Here is a 19,826-nt window from a genome sequence, read left to right as displayed (position 1 = left end):
CTACATACATACTACATGCTACATACATACTACATGCTACATACATACCACATATATACTACATACATACTACATACATACTACATGCATGCTACATGCATGCTACATGCTACATACATAACACATATATACTACATGCATGCTACATACATAGTACATGCTACATGCATGCTACATACATACTACATGCTACATACTACATATATACTACATGCATGCTACATACATACTACATGCTACATACTACATATATACTACATGCATGCTACATACATACTACATGCTACATACATACTACATATATACTACATGCATGCTACATACATACTACATGCTACATACATACTACATATATACTACATGCATGCTACATACATACTACATGCTACATACATACTACGTATATACTACATGCATGCTACATACATACTACATGCTACATACATACCACATACATACTACATACATGCTACATGCTACATATATACTACATATATACTACATGCATGCTACATACATACTACATGCTACATACATACTACATATATACTACATACATACTACATACATACTACATGCATGCTACATACATACTACATACATACTACATGCTACATACATACCACATACATACTACATGCTACATACATTCATACATATATACTACATGCATGCTACATACATACTACATATATACTACATGCATGCTACATACATACTGCATGCTACATGCATGCTACATACATACTACATACATACTACATGCTACATACATACCACATATATACTACATACATACAATACATTCATACAATACATACATAGACATACAGTACATATAACATAGAGTAACATACTTACCAATACTTGTCACATTGTTCCCCGAAGCCATTGTCTTTTCCGGAATAAATATTAACATAACAAACCACAAAAATACTCACCCACGATCCGAAGCAGTCCACGAGTGTGTCCCACGACGATCTTGGGTAGAGAACTGCAGCATCAGCTGATGCTGCCGTTCTCTACGGGCTGCAGGAATCCAATGATGGAAGGTAGGTATCCTTCCGCACTGTATTCCTCCGCCACTTAAAAAAAAAAAAAGTCCCTAGTCTCACTTTATGCCATTGCTGTGTGGGAAATTCCCACACAGCAATGGCATAAAGTGAGACTAGGGACTTTTTTTTTTTAAGTGGCGGAGGAATACAGTGCGGAAGGATACCTACCTTCCGTCATTGGATTCCTGCAGCCCGTAGAGAACGGCAGCATCATCTGATGCTGCAGTTCTCTACCCAAGATCGTCGTGGGACACACTCGTGGACTGCTTCGGATCGTGGGTGAGTATTTTTGTGGTTTGTTATGTTAATATTTATTCCGGAAAAGACAATGGCTTCGGGGAACAATGTGACAAGTATTGGTAAGTATGTTACTCTATGTTATATGTACTGTATGTCTATGTATGTATTGTATGAATGTATTGTATGTATGTAGTATATATGTGGTATGTATGTAGCATGCATGTGGCATGCAGTATGTATGTAGCATGCATGTAGTATATATGTAGTATGTATGTAGCATGCATGTAGTATATATGTAGTATGTATGTAGCATGCATGTAGTATATATGTAGTATGTATGTAGCATGCATGTAGTATATATGTAGTATGTATGTAGCATGTATGTAGCATGTATGTGGTATGTATGTAGCATGTAGTATGTATGTAGCATGCATGTAGTATGTATGTAGCATGTAGTATGTATGTAGTATGTATGTAGTATGTATGTGGTATGTATGTAGCATGTAGTATGTATGTAGCATGCATGTAGTATGTATGTAGTATGCATGTAGTATGCATGTAGTATGTATGTAGCATGTATGTGGTATGTATGTGGTATGTATGTAGCATGTAGTATGTATGTAGCATGCATGTAGTATATATGTAGTATGTATGTAGCATGTAGTATGTATGTAGCATGCATGTAGTATGTATGTAGCATGTAGTATGTATGTAGTATGTATGTAGTATGTATGTGGTATGTATGTAGCATGTAGTATGTATGTAGCATGCATGTAGTATGCATGTAGTATGTATGTAGTATGCATGTAGTATGCATGTAGTATGTATGTAGCATGTATGTGGTATGTATGTGGTATGTATGTAGCATGTAGTATGTATGTAGCATGCATGTAGTATATATGTAGTATGTATGTAGCATGTAGTATGTATGTAGTATGTATGTAGTATGTATGTGGTATGTATGTAGCATGTAGTATGTATGTAGCATGTAGTATGTATGTAGCATGCATGTAGTATATATGTAGTATGTAGTATGTATGTAGTATGTATGTGGTATGTATGTAGCATGTAGTATGTATGTAGCATGCATGTAGTATGTATGTAGCATGCATGTAGTATGTATGTAGTATGCATGTAGTATGCATGTAGTATGCATGTAGTATGTATGTAGTATATATGTAGTATGTATGTAGCATGTATGTGGTATGTATGTAGCATGTAGTATGTATGTAGCATGCATGTAGTATATATGTAGTATGTAGTATGTATGTAGTATGTATGTGGTATGTATGTAGCATGTAGTATGTATTTAGCATGCATGTAGTATGTATGTAGCATGCATGTAGTATGTATGTAGCATGCATGTATGTATGTAGCATGCATGTATGTATGTAGCATGCATGTAGCATGCATGTAGTATGTATGTAGTATGTATGTAGTATGTATGTAGCATGCAGCATGTATGTAGCATGTATGTAGCATGTATGTAGTATGTATGTAGTATATATGTAGTATGTATGTAGTATGTATGTAGCATGTAGTATGTATGTAGTATTTTTTTTTTTTTAACATTTAACACATTAGCCGGATGATGGGACTACTACTGTCCCATCATTGGCTAATGTGTCAATCACTGTCATGGTAGCAGGCATCGCCAGATGGGACTTGTAGTCCCATCGGACGATGCTTGCACAGCCCCCCGGACATCAGCACAGCCCCCCGGCAGGCCGGTACAGACCCCCACAGGGTGCACAGACCACCGGCAGGCCGGCACAGCCCCCCGGCAGGCCGGTACAGACCCCCACAGGGTGCACAGACCACCGGCAGGCCGGCACAGCCCCCCGGCAGGCCGGTACAGACCCCCACAGGGTGCACAGACCACCGGCAGGCCGGCACAGCCCCCCGGCAGGCCGGTACAGACCCCGGGCAGTCCACACAGCCCCCCGGCAGGCCGGCACAGCCCCCCGGCAGGCCGGCAGAGACCCCCGGAAGGCCCGAAATGACGGCGCATCATGATGCGCACACACCGCGCATCATGATGACGTCAGGCCATCAATCAACTGAACTTCCGATTCCGATGCCGAATTCCGATATTGAAAAAATATCGGAAGTCGGTATCGGAATTCCGATACAGCAAGTATCGGCCGATACCCGATACTTGCGGTATCGGAATGCTCAACACTAGTCATGACTCGTGGGAATAACGCCGCCCAATCAGTTAACCTGCTAGAGAGATCCTTCGTTGCTCCCAAGCATGACATCACACTCCCTAGGAAGAAGGTAATGCCACTGTGGCGACCGTACTCCTGGGGGCGACACAAGTGCACTGATGCCCAGCCACTGCTCGATGAATCTGCTGGTAAATTGACCCAGACCACTACATTCCCCTCGCACGCTACATGACCTGCATCTGACCCTGATGAAACTCAGGTTACCCTTCCCATATACAGTTCCATCTTACACGGTGACAAAGAGGAAGCTGCAGATGAAAGTGCAGGTTCGGCCCACCCGCCATCAGACACACCACCGTACTATCAGGGGCCCTGTGCCAGTGCCGTCGCCAACGAGTGGGCCCCCCCTGCTTGCCCAGGATCACAGCACTTGCAAAGTTAAAATACTGTGCAGTGAGATGGAAGATGGGGACGACGAGGAATCCAGACAAGTACAGGGATTCCCTAGCGAGGAGACTTATTTGATTGTTTTCAATGTTGGGACAGCAATTTTTGGGGAGCACTATACTCTGGAGAATGATAGATGGGGCCCACCATACACTGGAACATTCCAAAGGTGGACATCAGACACTGGAGCAGCATTTACAGGGCCCATTATACACTAGAGCATTAGAAATGGGGCCCATTATGTTTGGAGCATTATTTGGGCCCATAAGACAGTGGAGCTTCATCCATGGGGACCAACATATACTGTAGCATTATGTGGAGCTCATCATATACTGTTTCAAACATTATATGGACCAATGATTCTGTATGGAGAAATAGATGGGCCTCGTCATGAGATGTAAAAAGTGAGGTATTTTTCATTGTACTATACCGCTATTTCTCTGCCGTATCGGAGCATGATGAGTTGTGGTATGTGTTAAAGGGGCGCTCTTTCGCCCAGGGCACATGAAAACCTGCAGCCAGCCCTCCCCCCCACAAATTTAGCCAAATAACCCCCATTTTTCAGTGCGTAACTTGTATTATGAAGTTAATTAAGGTTGACAAGCTTAAGTAATAAGAATTGATGCTTTTGGCATTCAAATGGGCACTGTAGGTGTGTTTCCTGTCCTCCTCTCACTGCCGACTTTTATTCCCCATTGACTTACATTGGGTTTCGTGTTTCGGGACGACCCCGACTTTTCCCTATAATCGGACGATCTTGCTCGACCCGACTTTTGGAAAAGTCGGGTTTCACGAAACGAAACGCGACCCTAAAAAACCAAAAGTCGCTCAACTCTAGTGGCGAGTTATCACCTAGGCAGATGGTTTTAGAGCAGGAATCAGTTTGACAGCTGAGATGAAACTCTTCCAGAGCACGTCTCAAATCGGGCAAGATGGCAGAAAGAACTACCCCCTCACCTAAGATGGTAGCAGGCTTGGTCACAATAGGAGAATCAGCAAAGAAACTCCTAGAGAGGGCGTCTGCCTTGACATTCTTAGTGCCTGGAAGAAAAGAGACCACAAAATCAAAACATGTGTAAAACAAGGCCCACCTAGCCTGTCTAGGATTCAAGCGTTTGGCCGACTCAAGGTAAATCAAATTCCTGTGGTCAGTAAGGACCACGGCTTGATGTTTAGCTCCCTCCAACCAATGTCTCCACTCCTCAAATGCCCATTTCATGGCTAACAGTTCCAGATTCCCCACATCATAGTTGCGTTCGGATGGGGAGAACTTTTGGGAAAAGAAAGCACAGGGATTCATTTTAGATGTTACCGGATCTTTTTGGGACAAAACAGCTCCTGCACCAATCTCAGAAGCGACCACCTCTACCTGAAACGGGAGTGAGACATCAGGTTGCCGCAAAACCGTAGCAGAAGTGAACCTCCGCTTCAGCTCCTGAAAGGAAGAAACAGCCTCTGGAGACCAATTCAGCACATCAGCACCCTTCTTAGTCAAATCAGTCAATGGTTTGGCAATACCAGAAAAATTAGCTATAAATTTACGATAAAAATTTGCAAAACCCAAAAACTTCTGGTGGGCCTTCAAAGAAGTGGGCTGAACCCAATCATAAATGGCCTGTACCTTGGCCGGGTCCATTTCAATAGTTGACGGAGACAAAATAAATCCCAAAAATGAAATCCTCTGAACACCAAAAAGGCATTTCGATCCCTTAACATACAGGGAATTCTCCCTCAAAATCCGGAACACAGTCCGAACATGTTCCACATGAGAGTCCCAATCCCTGGAAAAGATCAAAATATCATCCAGATAGATGATCAAAAATTTATCCACAAAGTCCCGGAAAATATCATTCATGAAGCACTGGAAGACAGAAGGGGCATTAGTGAGCCCAAAAGGCATCACCAGGTACTCAAAATGTCCCTCCGGAGTATTAAACGCCGTCTTCCATTCATCCCCATGCTTAATGCGAATAAGATTATGCGCCCCCCTGAGATCAAGCTTGGTAAACCAGCAAGCACCTTTAACTCTGGAGAATAGATCAGAAATCAGGGGTAACGGATACTGATATTTAACAGTAATTTTGTTGAGGGAACGATAGTCAATACAAAGCCTTAATGAACCATCTTTCTTGGTCACGAAAAAAAAACCAGCCCCCAAGGGTGAAGAGGATGGTCTAATATGACCCTTCTCCAACGACTCCTTAATATAAGATTGCATAGCCTCGTGCTCGGGTACAGATAAATTGAAAAGTCGACCCCTGGGAAATTTACACCCAGGGCTCAACTCAATTCCACAGTCATAACTCCTATGAGGAGGCAAAGACGCAGACTTATTCTCACTAAATACATCATAAAAATCAGCCAAATAGTCAGGAACATCATGCGACTGGGGAGAGGTGGAGAAAACAGGAGCATCACCAGGAGCACACCGACAACCCCTACTCACCACAGACACAGATTTCCAATCCAAAACTGGATTATGGATTTGCAACCAGGGAAATCCCAGAACAATGGTATCATGCAAATTATGCAACACCAAAAATCTGCAATTTTCTTGATGGTCTGGGGCGACCCGCATTGCCACCTGGGTCGAAAACTGAGGTTTATTCTTCGCTAAAGGAGTAGCATCAATACCCCTCAAAGGGATAGGTGTTGTGAGTTCATTTTCCCCTTCGTCACTGAGGTCTGGTGAACTCCCTATTCTGGTAAAGGAAGGTAATGAGCCTGATTATCAGGCACCTGAGCCTAATGAGGATGACTGGCTGAGTGGAGTCACGGACTGGATATAAGGCTGCCGACGCCCTTCTGCCCTGCGGGTGATTTCTCTGTGGACTTCTAGGAGACCAGTCTGATTCCTGCTCCTCTAAAGCTAAGTTTTCTGCTTTGCCTGTTAGCATTTGTGTTTTGTTTTCCTTGCTTTTCTGGATTCTGCCATTCCCTGCTGGGGTGAGCTGAATCTCCTTTTGCCGGTTGCTCTGTCTTCAGAATATTCCTGAGTACTGACATAGCTTTTTTGAAGCCTAGCGTCTTCAGGGCGTTTTTCACTGTCAGTCTGTTGGCTCTTATTTTCATAGGGTTTTTCACGGATTGCAGACAGCAGCCTTCCTGTCCTTTCCTATCTAGTTAGCTTGGGCCCCGTCTTTGCTCAGTCTATCTTTCTGTCTGTGTTAGTGTTCTTTCTTCTTGCTTCACCGTCATTATATGTTGGGGGCTGTCTTTTGCTTTGGGGTCTGCTCTGGGGCAGTTTAGATTTCCCTTTCTGTCTTTAGGCTATATAGTCCTCCGGCTGTGATCGAGGGGTCTAGGGCATCGTAGGAACCCCCCACGGCTACTGCTAGTTGTGTTGATAGGTTCATGGGTCTGCAATCCGATAGCTGCCAACTTCTCTGGTTTTCTGGACTTAGCTAGCATTTCTGTTTTTGCCTCCTACGGTGACTCAATCATAACAGATAGGCGTCCGCAGAGGTGTCATAGGAAACCCACAACGTTTAGCAAAATCAAAGTCCATCAGGTTCAGAGCCGCTCCCGAATCCACAAAAGCCTTAGCGGAAAATGTGGACAGGGAGCAGATCAGAGTAATTGCCAGAAGAAACTTAGGTTGAACACCATCCACAGCAAATGTGTGTGCAAAATGTTTCTCTCATTTAGGGCAGACAGAAATCATATGAGAGGCATCTCCACAGAAAAAACACAGCTTATTACGCCTTCTGAACTCCCGACGTTGCGCCCTAGACAAAACTCTATCAACTGCATAGGTTCAGACATTTGTTCAACAGGTGGCAACATCTCTCGTACAGTTTTGCGTTCACGCCGATCAACCTGAATGGCTAATGACATAGAATCGTCAAGACCAGAGGGAACAGGAAATCCCACCATAGTATCTTTTACGGTTTTTGACAAACCCTTCCGAAAGAGAGCTGCCAAGACACCATCATTCCAGGTAGTAAGGACCGCCCACTTTCGGAATTTTTGACAGTATAACTCTGCAGAATCCTGACCCTGGCTCAATGCCAACAGGGCTTTCTCAGCTTGATCAATAGCATTAGGTTCATCATACAACTACCCCAAGGCTTGAAAAAATGCGTCCACATTAGTTAGAATAGGATCATCAGGTGTCAAAGAAAACGCCCAATCCTGGGGATCGCCGCGCAGCAAAGAGATGACAATTTTAACCTGCTGTGCAGAGCTCCCCGATGAGTTAGGCTTCAAGGCAAGAAATAATTTACAATTATTCTTAAAATTCAAAAATTTAGACTGATCCCCAAAAAACACATCAGGAGTAGGAATCTTTGGTTCAGCAGCATGTGAATGAGCAAAATAGGTGGAAATTCCCCGCACTTCAGCAGCCAGCTGCTCCACACGATCAGACAATTGCTTAATCTCCATTAAGAAAATTCCTCCTACGACCCCAGAGAAAAAGAGGAAAAAATATACATAAAAAAAAAAAAATTCTGACACTTTTTTTTTTTACAATTCTTTCCTGCTATTGAGTACCCTAGAATCTGCAGTATGGCTGGTGATTCTGTTATGAATGAGTCACCGGAGGAGGAAAAAACAAAAATACAAGCTAAGTCCAGAAAACCGGAGAGGTTGGTAGCTAGCGGATTGCAGACCCCTGATCCTATTCACAACAACTAACAGTAGCTGTGGGGTGTTCCTACGGTGGTCCTAGACACCTCGTTCACAGCCGGAGAACTAAATAAACCTAAAGAAAGAAAGGGGAAATCTAAACTGCCCCAGAGCAGACCCCAAAGCAATAGACAGCCCCCAACATGTATTGACGGTGAAAACAGATGAAAACACAAACACAGACAGAAAGACAGGCTGAGCAAATGATGGGGCCCTCACTAACTAGATAGCACAGGAAAGAAAAGCAACTGTCTGCAATCACGCAAAAACCCTGCCAAAAATAATGTCCAACACGTCTGATAGAAAAGGCCCTGAAGTCACTAGACTTCAAAATCACTATATCAGCACTCAGGTATATTCTGAAAACAGAGCAAAGAGATCAACTGATCAGAGACAAAAATGGAGTTCAGCCAGTCCCAACCAGGGCTGGCTGAACACAAGCACTAAGTAACCAGACAAAATCTCATGGAAAAATAGCAAAGCAAAAACTTAGCTTTAGTAGACAGGACTAAACTGGAGGCCAGAGCTCAGAGCAGAGAGGATCACCAGCAACCCAGCAGGGCGTCGGCGGCCTTATATCCACTCAGAGATTCCGGATGTCCAATCACACTCCACCTGTTCAGATGACAGGTTTTTCCCATCCAAATCAATTAAACTACCTCCTTTCACCAGCAGAGGGAGTTCATCGGACATCAAAGGTGAAGGAGAAAATGAGCCCATAACAGTACAGTATCACCAGATACAAGGTATATATAGTATAGTGTAAACATTCTGAATCTCCGTATATATTTCAAGAGGCAGACACAAATGCTCTCAAGCCCAGTATGGATTACACAAGAATATGAAAAGCTGTAAATGGGTAATGTAACACAAGTGTGCAGCTGTATACAGTGTTGGTGTAATCTTAAAGCTCCTAATATATTGCCGGAGTAACAGACAGACGTTCAAAGGCTCATTATGGATTATACCAGTATTTAAATAGCTAAAAAGGTTACTGTATCAGAAGCGTTCAGCTGTATACAGTGTTGGCCAAATTTGAAATCTCGGTATATATTTCCGGAGTCACCCTCAGACGCTCACTCAGTCAGTTTGACCATAATAAAAAATTTTGTAAAAAAGGTACTGGATAACAAGATAGCAAGTATATATATATTATAGGGTACAATTAAAATCTCCATATACATAGTCCCGTAGTCACTGTCAGACGCTTACTCAGTATTGATTTGACCATAATACTAAATGTCGAACAAAGGTACTGTATATCAAGATACACGCTGTATCGAGTATAGGGTAAAAATTGGTATCTCTGATTCACCGTATATATAGAAGGCGTAAACCACACGCGCTCACTATGGATGATACCGTAATACAAAATTTTGAGCAAAGGTATTGTATTAGCACATAGCAGGTGTATCCAGTCTAGAGGTAATTGTAAATTTCTGACTATACTTCTGGCGTCAGACACAGACACTCACAGGCTCACTAGATATTACACCAGAATTTAAAAAGAAAAAGGGAAAGGTAGTCGAAGTGTTCAACAGTATACAGTGTTGTGGTACTTTTAAATCTTCATATATATTTCAATCTCAGTAAGCCAGTCCAGACTCTCCGAGACTGGAAACTACATGGATACAAGTACAGAATGAAAGTCGAGTGTTAGCAGAAATTTGGGAATTACTCATCGCGGGAAAACCTCCTGGTAGATGTTGCAGAGGCGATGCAGACCATCAATTACTGTGTCTGTGGAGACAGTGAAAACGGTTCATTGTGAAGAAAGGATTGCTTTATCGCAGTAGCGTGGATCACATCACCGTTACTCGTCTCCATCAAATTGTGATCACAGGGAGAGATGTAGACATGGTCCTCACTGCCTATCATGATGTGTCTGGTCATTTTGGAGTGCAAAAGACAGAAGCCACAGGCCGTAGGCGATTCTGTTGGATTGGCATGAGAGGAGACATTGAAAAATGGTGGCAGGAATGTCACATGTCTGTGACTAACACAACTGTGAAAGGTGAGCATAAAGCACCACTGCATTCGCTTGTAAGTTGACGTTCATTACAAATGGTAGCCATTGATCATCTGAAGGTAGAGGCCAGCAGGACAGGCCATAGCTACATCTTAACCATCATTGATCAATACACCAAATTTCTAGTGGCTGTCCCTGTGAAGGATTTAACTGCCCAGACTACACAGCGGTGGAGCAGGGAGAGGTAAGTATTGCAACTTGCAAGTGCTGTGGCCATGACCAAGCAGGGGGGGCACACTCGTGGTCGACGGTACTGGCACAGGGCCCATCATAGTACGCTGGTGTGTCTGACAGCGAGTGGGCCCCCCCACCATCAGAGACACTGTATTGTACTATGAGGGGCCCTGTGCCAGTGCCGTCGGCCATCAGTGGGCCCATCCACCTGTTCAGAGCAACGGCACTTGCCCGGGTGCGCCAGGTGTTGACCCCAGCCATTGGGGGGTGGGTGGGCAGCACACTTAGGTTTAAAAAATGGTATGTGGTGATGTGTTGGCTGGACATTCAGCTGCTGCAAAGGGCGGAATTGGGCAAGTCCGAGGAAGAGGAGTACAAAAGCGAGGCAGGTTTCTGGCAACCTATGTGTCATCAGGGGAAGGTGGGACAAAATTCTTTGAAACCCATGAATGGTTCATTTTAATGAAGGTTAGATGATCAACATTTTGGGTCGACAGATGGGTCCTTTTTTCTGTCAGGATTGATCCAGCAGCACTGAAGACTCTTTCAGATAACACACTAGCAGCAGGGCAAGCGAGCTCCTGTAAGGCATATTGTGCCAATTCAGGCCAGGTGTCCAGTTTAGAGGCCCAATAGTCAAAGGGGAATGACCTGTGAGGGAGAACATCGATATGGGAGAAGTACAGTAGTTTGTAAGCATAGTTGACAAGTGCTGTCCCCTGTCACTTTTAATTGATGCAGTATTAGCAGTCGTGTGAGCGGTACTTGAGAAATCATTCCACAACATGGTCATTAAACCCGTCTCCAATGCCACTTTGGCTGTGTGCACCACGAACACCTCATCCATTGTGCCCACTATGGCTCATGGGAGAACCAGCATCGCTGCTGTGTGCAAGGAAAGCCACAAACAAATGGTTTACCAGAGTTGCTTGTTTGTTAGCCAATATTATCTTTAGGTTCTCCTGTGGCATGATGTTGTGTAATTTGCCTTTGTAGCATGGATCGAGGATGCTGGCCAGCCAGTAGTCGTCATCCCTCATCATTTTGGCAATGCGGGGGTCCCTTTTTAGGATCCGCAAGGCATAATCGCACATGTGGGCCAATGTTCCAGGTGTCAATGCTGCACTGCCACTGCTGGGTGGAGGAGCACTTTCTGGCAAATCCACATCCCTACAGTCACGCACAAACACTGTACCTGACCTTGGAATGCCAACATTTTCTCTTGCCCCCCTGAGAAGCATCCTCCTGCCCAAAATTATCATCCCCCTCATCCTCCTCCTCCTCTTCCTCCACCTCATCCAGGACAGTTCCCTGACCTGACAATGGCTGACTGTCATCAAGGCTTCCCTCCTCCTCCGCTGCAGACGCCTGATCCTTAATGTGCATCAAACTTTGCATGAGCAGATGCATAAGTGGGATGCTCATGCTTATGATGGCATTGTCTGCGCCTACCAGCCATATGAATTCCTCAAAACACTGAAGGATTTTACAGAGGTCTTCAGAGGTTTACAGAGTGGAGTGGACGTTTGAGCGACGGATGTGTGAGCACAGTCTTTGCACCTTAAGTAGCAGGGATGTTAACTCCGGATAATTATTAAGGAAGCACTGCACCACCAGGTTCAAAGTGTGAGCCAAGCAAGGTATGTGTGTGAGTTTTGCACGGGCTATGGCTGCCACAAAATTATGGCCGTTATCACTGACTACCTTGCCTGCCTCAAGATGTAGACTGCCCAGCCATGACTCAGTTTGTCGCTGCAAGTAGTCGGCCAGTACCTCCGCGATGTGTCTGTTGTCGCCCAAAAACATCATCTTTAACACAGCCTGATGATGCTTACCACTAGCTGTTTGATAGTGGGACACCTCGTGTGCAACACTGCCAGCTGCGGATGGCGTGCTTGTGCGACTGCGCTCTGTTGACGAGCTTTCGCTGATGGAGGAGGAGGAGGGTCGAAAGCCTATGGCCAACTGTTTCCTATACCAGAGGCTAGGCAGCACTGTTCCACCGCCGCTGTCCCCTGTGGAGCCTGCATCCACCACATTAACCCAGTGCACAGTGATGGACACGTAACGGCCCTGGCCATGCCTACTGGTCCATGCATCTGTTGTGAGGTGCACCTATCCACTCACTGACTGTTTTAGTGCATGGACAATGCGATCTTTCACATGCCTGTGTAGGGCAGGGATGGCTTTTCGAGAAAAGAAGTGCCGACTGGGTAGGTCATAGCGTGGGACAGCGTAGGCCATGAGCTCGCGGAAAGCTTTGCTTTCAACCAAACGGTAGGGCATCATCTCTAATGAGATTAGTTTGGCAATTTAGGCGTTGAAACACAGTGTACGCGGATGAAAGGATGAGTACTTTCTTGTCCTACTCAGAGTGTCTGGTAGGGTGAGCTGGACTGGAGAGCTGCATATGGGGGAAGTAGCGGTGGACCGGATGGAGTGAGAGGGGGTTGGTGATGGTATTGGTGGTGATGGCCTAGATTCAGTGTTGTGTTGCAAAACCATTGTGATTCCCTGAGTGCTTTGGCCTTGCGACGACACCTCCACATTTAGTGCTGGTGGTGTGCTTAACGGTGGCAGTGGTCTTACCATGGGGGAAGCGATGGAGCGTTGCTGGCTACCTTCAGTCGGAGCAGGCGCACATATGCTACCTGAGGTTTTGTAGTCCGTCCATGCTTGCAAGTGCATGTTGATTAAATGTCTAAGCATGCAACTGGTATTCAAATTTCTGAGTTGTTTACCTCGGCTAAAGGTCCTTCCGCACTTCTTACAGGTAACCTTTGCCTCATCAGTAGGATTTTGGACAAAGAAGTGCCACACCGCACTCTTCCTACTATGGTATACATTTTCTGGCCTTGCACGCTGTGCTAAGTTGACCGCCTGGCCAAGCTGTCCTGCAACTAACTCTTTTAGTTTTTGTTCCACGTTTCTGGACAGCTATGGGCCTGCCAGATAACCGCTCCTGTGATGTCAATGCCTGCTGCGGATCCTTCTCCTTATCTGAACTATTGTCAGCTCCAACCTCCTCCCCCCAATGGATGCCAATCCGGGTCAAGAACTGGGTCATCCATCACCTCCTCTTCCAAGTCATCTGCACCTTCCTCTTTACCTTCCTATGTGTCACTGACGACTCCGTTCTTGCAGGTTTCGAACGTTCAGAAGAGGAGGCAATAGAGCCGGTGGCTGTTTCGGCATTGTACGCCAAAACCTGTTCCTGATGCTCCGGCTTTAAAAGCGGTTTTCGTACTCGAAGAAAAGGCAACCTTACAGGCCTTCTTGGGCCAGACGATGACGCAGGCTCAACACCTCCTGCCTTAGCTGCTATTGTGCTTTTGCCAGAACCAGCCGATGCACCACCACCATCAGTGCCCACGTCCACGGCCTTTTCCACCATACTTCCTCATGTTTGGGAAAATGTACCAAAATACCAGCAGAGAGATGGTACTGTATGAGGAGCATCCACCTGTGTAAGGTGTATTAAAAAATTAAATCTACAGTTGTGCAACCAAGTATTAGGCTGAGGGTGCCAATACTTTTGTCTGGCCCATTTTTGGAGTTGTGTGAAATGATCAATGTTTTGCTTTTTGCTTCATTCTCTTTTGTGTTTTTTCATTTAAGACAAATTAAATGAAGATAATAATACCAAAGAATTTGTGTTTGCAATCATTTTCAGGAAGAAACTGAGTATTATCTGACAAAATTGTCATGGAAAATTGTCAATCTCCATCTATTTTTATACGGAGTGACACACGCTGTCTCTGTCTAGTTTTGACCATGATCAAACAGCAGATATACGAAACTGTTTGAAAAGCGGACAGCTCTCTAAGGTGTAGGTCTGGAAAAATGGAAAATCTTTTCGGCTTGTTTTTCCCAGAGTCACACACAGATAACTTCTATTTGTCCATGATAGCAGCCGGTACACGGTAGTGTTTGAGGCGCGTATACCGCTATACGGTGTCTGTATGGAAAATTGTCAATCTCCGTCTATTTGTATACAGACTGACATCATGCCGTCTCTGTCTATGTTTGACCGTGATCAAACAGCAGATATACGAAACTGTTTGAAAAGCAGATAGCTCTCTAAGGTGTACGTCTGGAAAAATGGAAAATCTCCTCGGTTTGTTTTTCGAGTCACACCCAGATAGCTTCTATTTGTCAGTGATACAAGGCAGTACACGGTAGTGTGAGAATCGAACACCGCTATATGGTACCTGTATGGAAAATTGTCAATCTCCGTCTATTTGTATACAGACTGACACATGCCATCTCTGTCTAGTTTTGACCGTGATCAAACAGCAGATATACGAAACTGTTTGAAAAGCAGATAGCTCTCTAAGGTGTAGGTCTGGAAAAATGGAAAAACTCCTCGGCTTGTTTTTCCAGAGTCACACCCAGATAGCTTCTATTTGTCCATGATACCAGCCAGTACACGGTAGTGTGTGAGGAGCGTACACCGCTATACGGTGTGTTTATGGAAAATTGTCAATCTCCGCCTATTTGTATACAGACTGACACACGCTGTCTCCGTCTAGTTTTGACCGTGATCAAACAGCAGATATACGAAACGGTTTGAAAAGCGGACAGCTCCATAAGGTGTAGGTCTGGAAAAATGGAAAAACTCCTCGGCTTGGTTTTCCAGAGTCACACCCAGATAGCTTCTATTTGTCCGTGATACCAGCTGGTAGACGGTAGTGTGTGAGGAGCGTACACCGTTAGACGGTGTGTGAAAAAAATGAACGCTCAGTAACTCACCAGAACAAAATAATAAAAGTTGGAGTGCTTTGAAAAAAGCAGTTTGAACAGCAGTGTGCACACAGCAATGCAGCTAGCAGGTAGCCATAAAGGCAGCCTAATCACCACCAGCGCTGCTGCACACAACAAAAATCTTCCCCTTTCACTGCACACTAACTGTGCAGTGAAAAGCGCTATCAGCAGAAGCAATTTTTTTTTCTTCTTCCCTGCCTAACGCTCTCCCTATTCAGGATCAGCAACAGCAGCAGCACCTCTTCCTATTCTAAGATCGGCAGAAGTAAGATGGTGGTCGGCGGTCACGACCTTTTATACCCACTGTGACGCCATGCAAATCCAGCCAATCACTTCAATGCCCTTCTCTAAGATGGTGGTGGCCGCTGCGCATGACATCGCGTCCCCCATCATTGGCTCAGAAAAGGCGCTGGAAGCATTATTTGAAACGCGACTTTGGAGCTCTGCTCGGCGACCTCATGGCCGACCTCACGCTATGGTTGGGTTTCGATCGGCGAAACCCGACTTTAACTAAAGTCGGCTATTTTTGAATTTGACTGACCCGTTTCGCTCAACTCTAGTTGTGATGCCTTTGCTCTGCTGTATGACCATCCGCATGTGCGGTCCCTGGCTGCCGCTGTGGAAGCTATCCGCGGGTTGCAAGGTCCTCTGCAGGTGGTGCATGACTTTCCACGTGTGTCCAGGCTTGCACTTGAATTGCTGTCCCAAGCCTATTGCTGAGGGGTAGCTTCTATATAAAGTTGCTCTTTCCTGTTGGGCATTGCCAGAGCTTCACATTAAGTTCCTGAACCTTGCCATGAGGTTTAACACAGATAAGTGTAAGGTTATGCACATGGGAAGGAGAAACAGATGCTATAATTACTTACTATATGGGAAACTGCTGGGGAAATCAGAAATGGAAAAAGACTTAGGCATCTTAGTCAATAAGAAGCTAAATTGGAGTGCCCAGTGTCAGGCAGCTGCCACCAAAGCAAATAGGGTCATGGGATGCATTAGAAGAGGTCTGGGGACACGAGATGAAAACATAATTCTCCCTCTGTACAAATCACTCGTCAGACCACACTTGGAGTATTGTGTGCAATTTTGGACGCCGGTGCTCAAGAATGACACTACTGAACTTGAAAGGGTTCAAAGGCGGGCTACTAAAATGATAAATGGAGTTGGTTCACTACCATACCCAGAAAGGTTATCAAAATTAGGTCTATTTACTCTAGAAAAGAGAAGACTTAGGGGAGACTTAATATATATGTACAAGTATATCAGAGGTCAATACAGAGATCTCTCCAATGAACTGTTTGTACCAAGGACTGTGACAAGAACAAGCGGGCATTCTCTTCGTTTGGAAGTAAGACAATTTCTGCACCAGTATAGAAGAGGGTTCTTCACGATAAGAGCAGTGAGGTTCTGGAATTCTCTTCCTGAGGAAGTGGTGATGGCCAACTCACTGAATGAATTTAAGAAAGGAATGGATTATTTTCTTGTGAGTAACAGTATAGGAAGGTTACGAATAACAGAATATTATAGGTAGATGGTTGACCCAGCTTAGGGGAAGGAGTTTTTTTTCCCTATGGTGAAAATTGGCTTCTACTCTGTGGGTTTTTTGCCTTCCCCAGGATCAACAATGCAGAACAGCTGCACTAAAAATAGGCTGAACTAGATGGACATAAGGTCTTCCTTCAGCCTTCAAAACTATGTTACTATGTTACTATGTTACTATGTGTGTTTTGTGTTCAGCTCCTGTTCTGCCTGCGATCAGGTCTAGGAATGTACATGTTAGTACTAAAGTCTTTGTCCTGATTCCTGCTGTGTTATGTTCTTGAAGTCCCTCTGTGTCTGGATCCATGTACCCAGTGACTGTGAGTTTCCTGTAACTGGTCCGGAACCTATGTCCTGCCAGTGTCCTGATGTATTGTCTGTGTCCTGATGTCCATCCTGTGTCCAGATGTCCGGTCTGTGGTCCTGGAGGTCCAGCCTATGTTCCTGAGTTGGTCCTGCCTGTGTTCCTGGATGGACTCCTCTTCTGTGTTCCTGGGGAGTCTCCAGTTTTGTTCCTCAGTGACGGCTCTGTCAGAATCTGACCAGCCGATGACCTATGCTGCCACACGGGTTTTCCTTGTCCTGTGCCGCCCATGTCTCAGTCGATGACCTGAGCTGCCACGCCGGTGTTCCTGGTCCTGTGCCATCCGTATCTCAGCCGATAACGTGAGCTGCCACACTGGTGTCCCTGAACCTGTGCCGTCCATGTCTCTGTTAATGACCTGAGCTGCCACGCTGATGTTCCTGGTCCTGTGCCATCCGTGTCCCAGCCAATGACCTGAGCTGCTACACCGGTTTTTCTGGATCTGTGCTGCCTGTGTCCCAATGTCCTGCTTGTGTCCTGATGTCCTGCCTGTGTCCCGATGTCCTGCCTGTGTCCCCATGTTCCGCCGGTTCTCTGGGGTCCACCCTGTGATGACATCTGTCCTAGGTCAATGTCTGAGGTTCTCCTGCTGAGCCTGTGCTGTGCCTGAGGCCTGAGAGAGAGGTCCTCCTAGTATGCCCGTGCCAGATGATACTGGACTGCATTAACCCGTAATGATCCTTTGCCATCGTCTGACATCTTTCCGAGGTCAGTTTCTGATGTTCTCCTGCTGTGCCTGTGCTAAGCCTAAGGCCTGAGAGAGAGGCCCTCCTAGTATGCCTGTGCCAGATGACCCTGGACTGCATCCGTGATGACCTCCTGCCTTTGTCTGTTGACCTGAGACTTGTACCCTTCCCTGATGTGCAGAATCGGGAGCATGGCATTATGTTCTGCTTATGTACTGTGACTTTGTTTTAGTAAACTTTATGTTTCTTCATACCTAAAGTTGTGCAGTGTCATCTAGTCTTGCATGCCGCCATCTTGTCCACATGGTTAGCAGCGACAAAACCTGGTCGCTGCCCTTCCCAAGTCTGGGTAGGTCCAGGTCCCCCTCTGTGGTCTAGTGGGTCAACATTACGTTCCCACCTGGGACGCTCGCCCCACGTCGTCGTGGTCTGGCAACGTGGAGGCGTTGGCTGGGCCGCGGCCACAGCCGTAACACAAACCATTCATAAACAAGGCAAGAGAACCTGGATCTGATGAAATGCTACTATAACAGCAGACCAAATGAGAGAGGATATATGAAGCATATGAGGAAACTCTGGATGGATACGCGACTTGCATGTCCACTGACTGAGAAACAACTAAGCGTCTTACTTATTTTTTTGCAGCCCATTTGAGCTTTGTGCAGGTCTATGACCTTGTCCCTGACATCCTTATAAAGCTCTTTGGTCTGTCCATGTTGTAAAGGTTAGAATCTGACTGATTTATTGAGTCTGTTTACAGCAGTCTCTTATAAAGGTGACTATGTAAGGGTACTGTCACACTTAGCGATGTACCAGGGATCCTGACCAGCGATATGACGCTGTCAGGATCGCTGGTACATCGCTAAGTGGTCGCTAGTGAGCTGCCACACAGGCAGATCTCACCAGCGACATCGCTGGGGACGGGGGTCGCTACTTACCTGTCACACCAGGCGATCCTGCGTCCTCCCGCCCGGCTCCACGCGTCGCTCGTAGTCACAGCAGGAAGCGCCGCAGGAAGCTGACGACGAGAAACAGTCCAGAATGTTGTCGCACGTTCAGCGATAACAAGCGGGGGAGCCGGTCGTAGGTAAGTATCACACACAGCGATATCGCTAGCAATATCGCTATAACGTCACAAGTTATAGCGATATTGCTAGCGATATCTCTTAGTGTGACATGCCCTTAAGATAGCTGTATTTAATGCAGGTAACGAGTTTATTAGGAGCGTCTAACTGGTCTGCAGAAGCCAGAACTCTTAATGGTTAGTAGGGGATCAAAAATGTATTTCTCACTGCAAAATGCAAATAAATTTATATAATTTATACAATGTGATTTTATGGATTTTATTTTTGATATTCTATCTCTCAATGTTAAAATTAACCTACCCTTAAAATTATAGACTGTTCATGTCTTTGTCAGTGGGCAAACTTACAAAATCAGCAAGGGATCAAATAATTATTTCCTTCACTGTATATATAAATACAATGACCTTTATTGACATCACACATATTCCTTTAATGTTCCTTTAAAATCCTTTGTGCACTTGCTTACCTTCAAGATCCTCTTTATTGAGAGTAATTACCCTTGCTTCATCATATGGAATGACTGTTAATACAAAAGGAAATAGATGTAACATTTGTGTGGGAAAAATAAAACATATGTATTTTTATATATTTCACATCCTTGCTGTTCAAACGCACTTTAATACATTTTAGACAAAATAAGAGCAAC

General features: G+C 45.0%; 1 protein-coding gene across 1 annotated transcript in view; it reads right to left on the bottom strand.

The window, feature by feature from the left end:
- Nucleotides 1–19,826, bottom strand: part of MYOM3 (myomesin 3) — a 310,945-nt gene that overhangs the window by 113,593 nt on the left and 177,526 nt on the right. Inside the window, exon 12 of the mRNA XM_073572698.1 lies at nt 19,647–19,700. Within this exon, the coding sequence (XP_073428799.1) occupies nt 19,647–19,700 (54 nt within the window). The remainder of the gene's footprint in view (nt 1–19,646; nt 19,701–19,826) is intronic.

Source organism: Dendrobates tinctorius, unplaced genomic scaffold, assembly GCF_039654945.1.
Source record: "Dendrobates tinctorius isolate UK_male_01 unplaced genomic scaffold, ASM3965494v1 ptg000007l, whole genome shotgun sequence".
Taxonomy (NCBI): domain Eukaryota; kingdom Metazoa; phylum Chordata; class Amphibia; order Anura; family Dendrobatidae; genus Dendrobates; species Dendrobates tinctorius.
The sequence above is the reverse complement of the archived record's forward strand: the minus strand, read 5'-3'. Positions and strand labels throughout refer to the sequence as shown.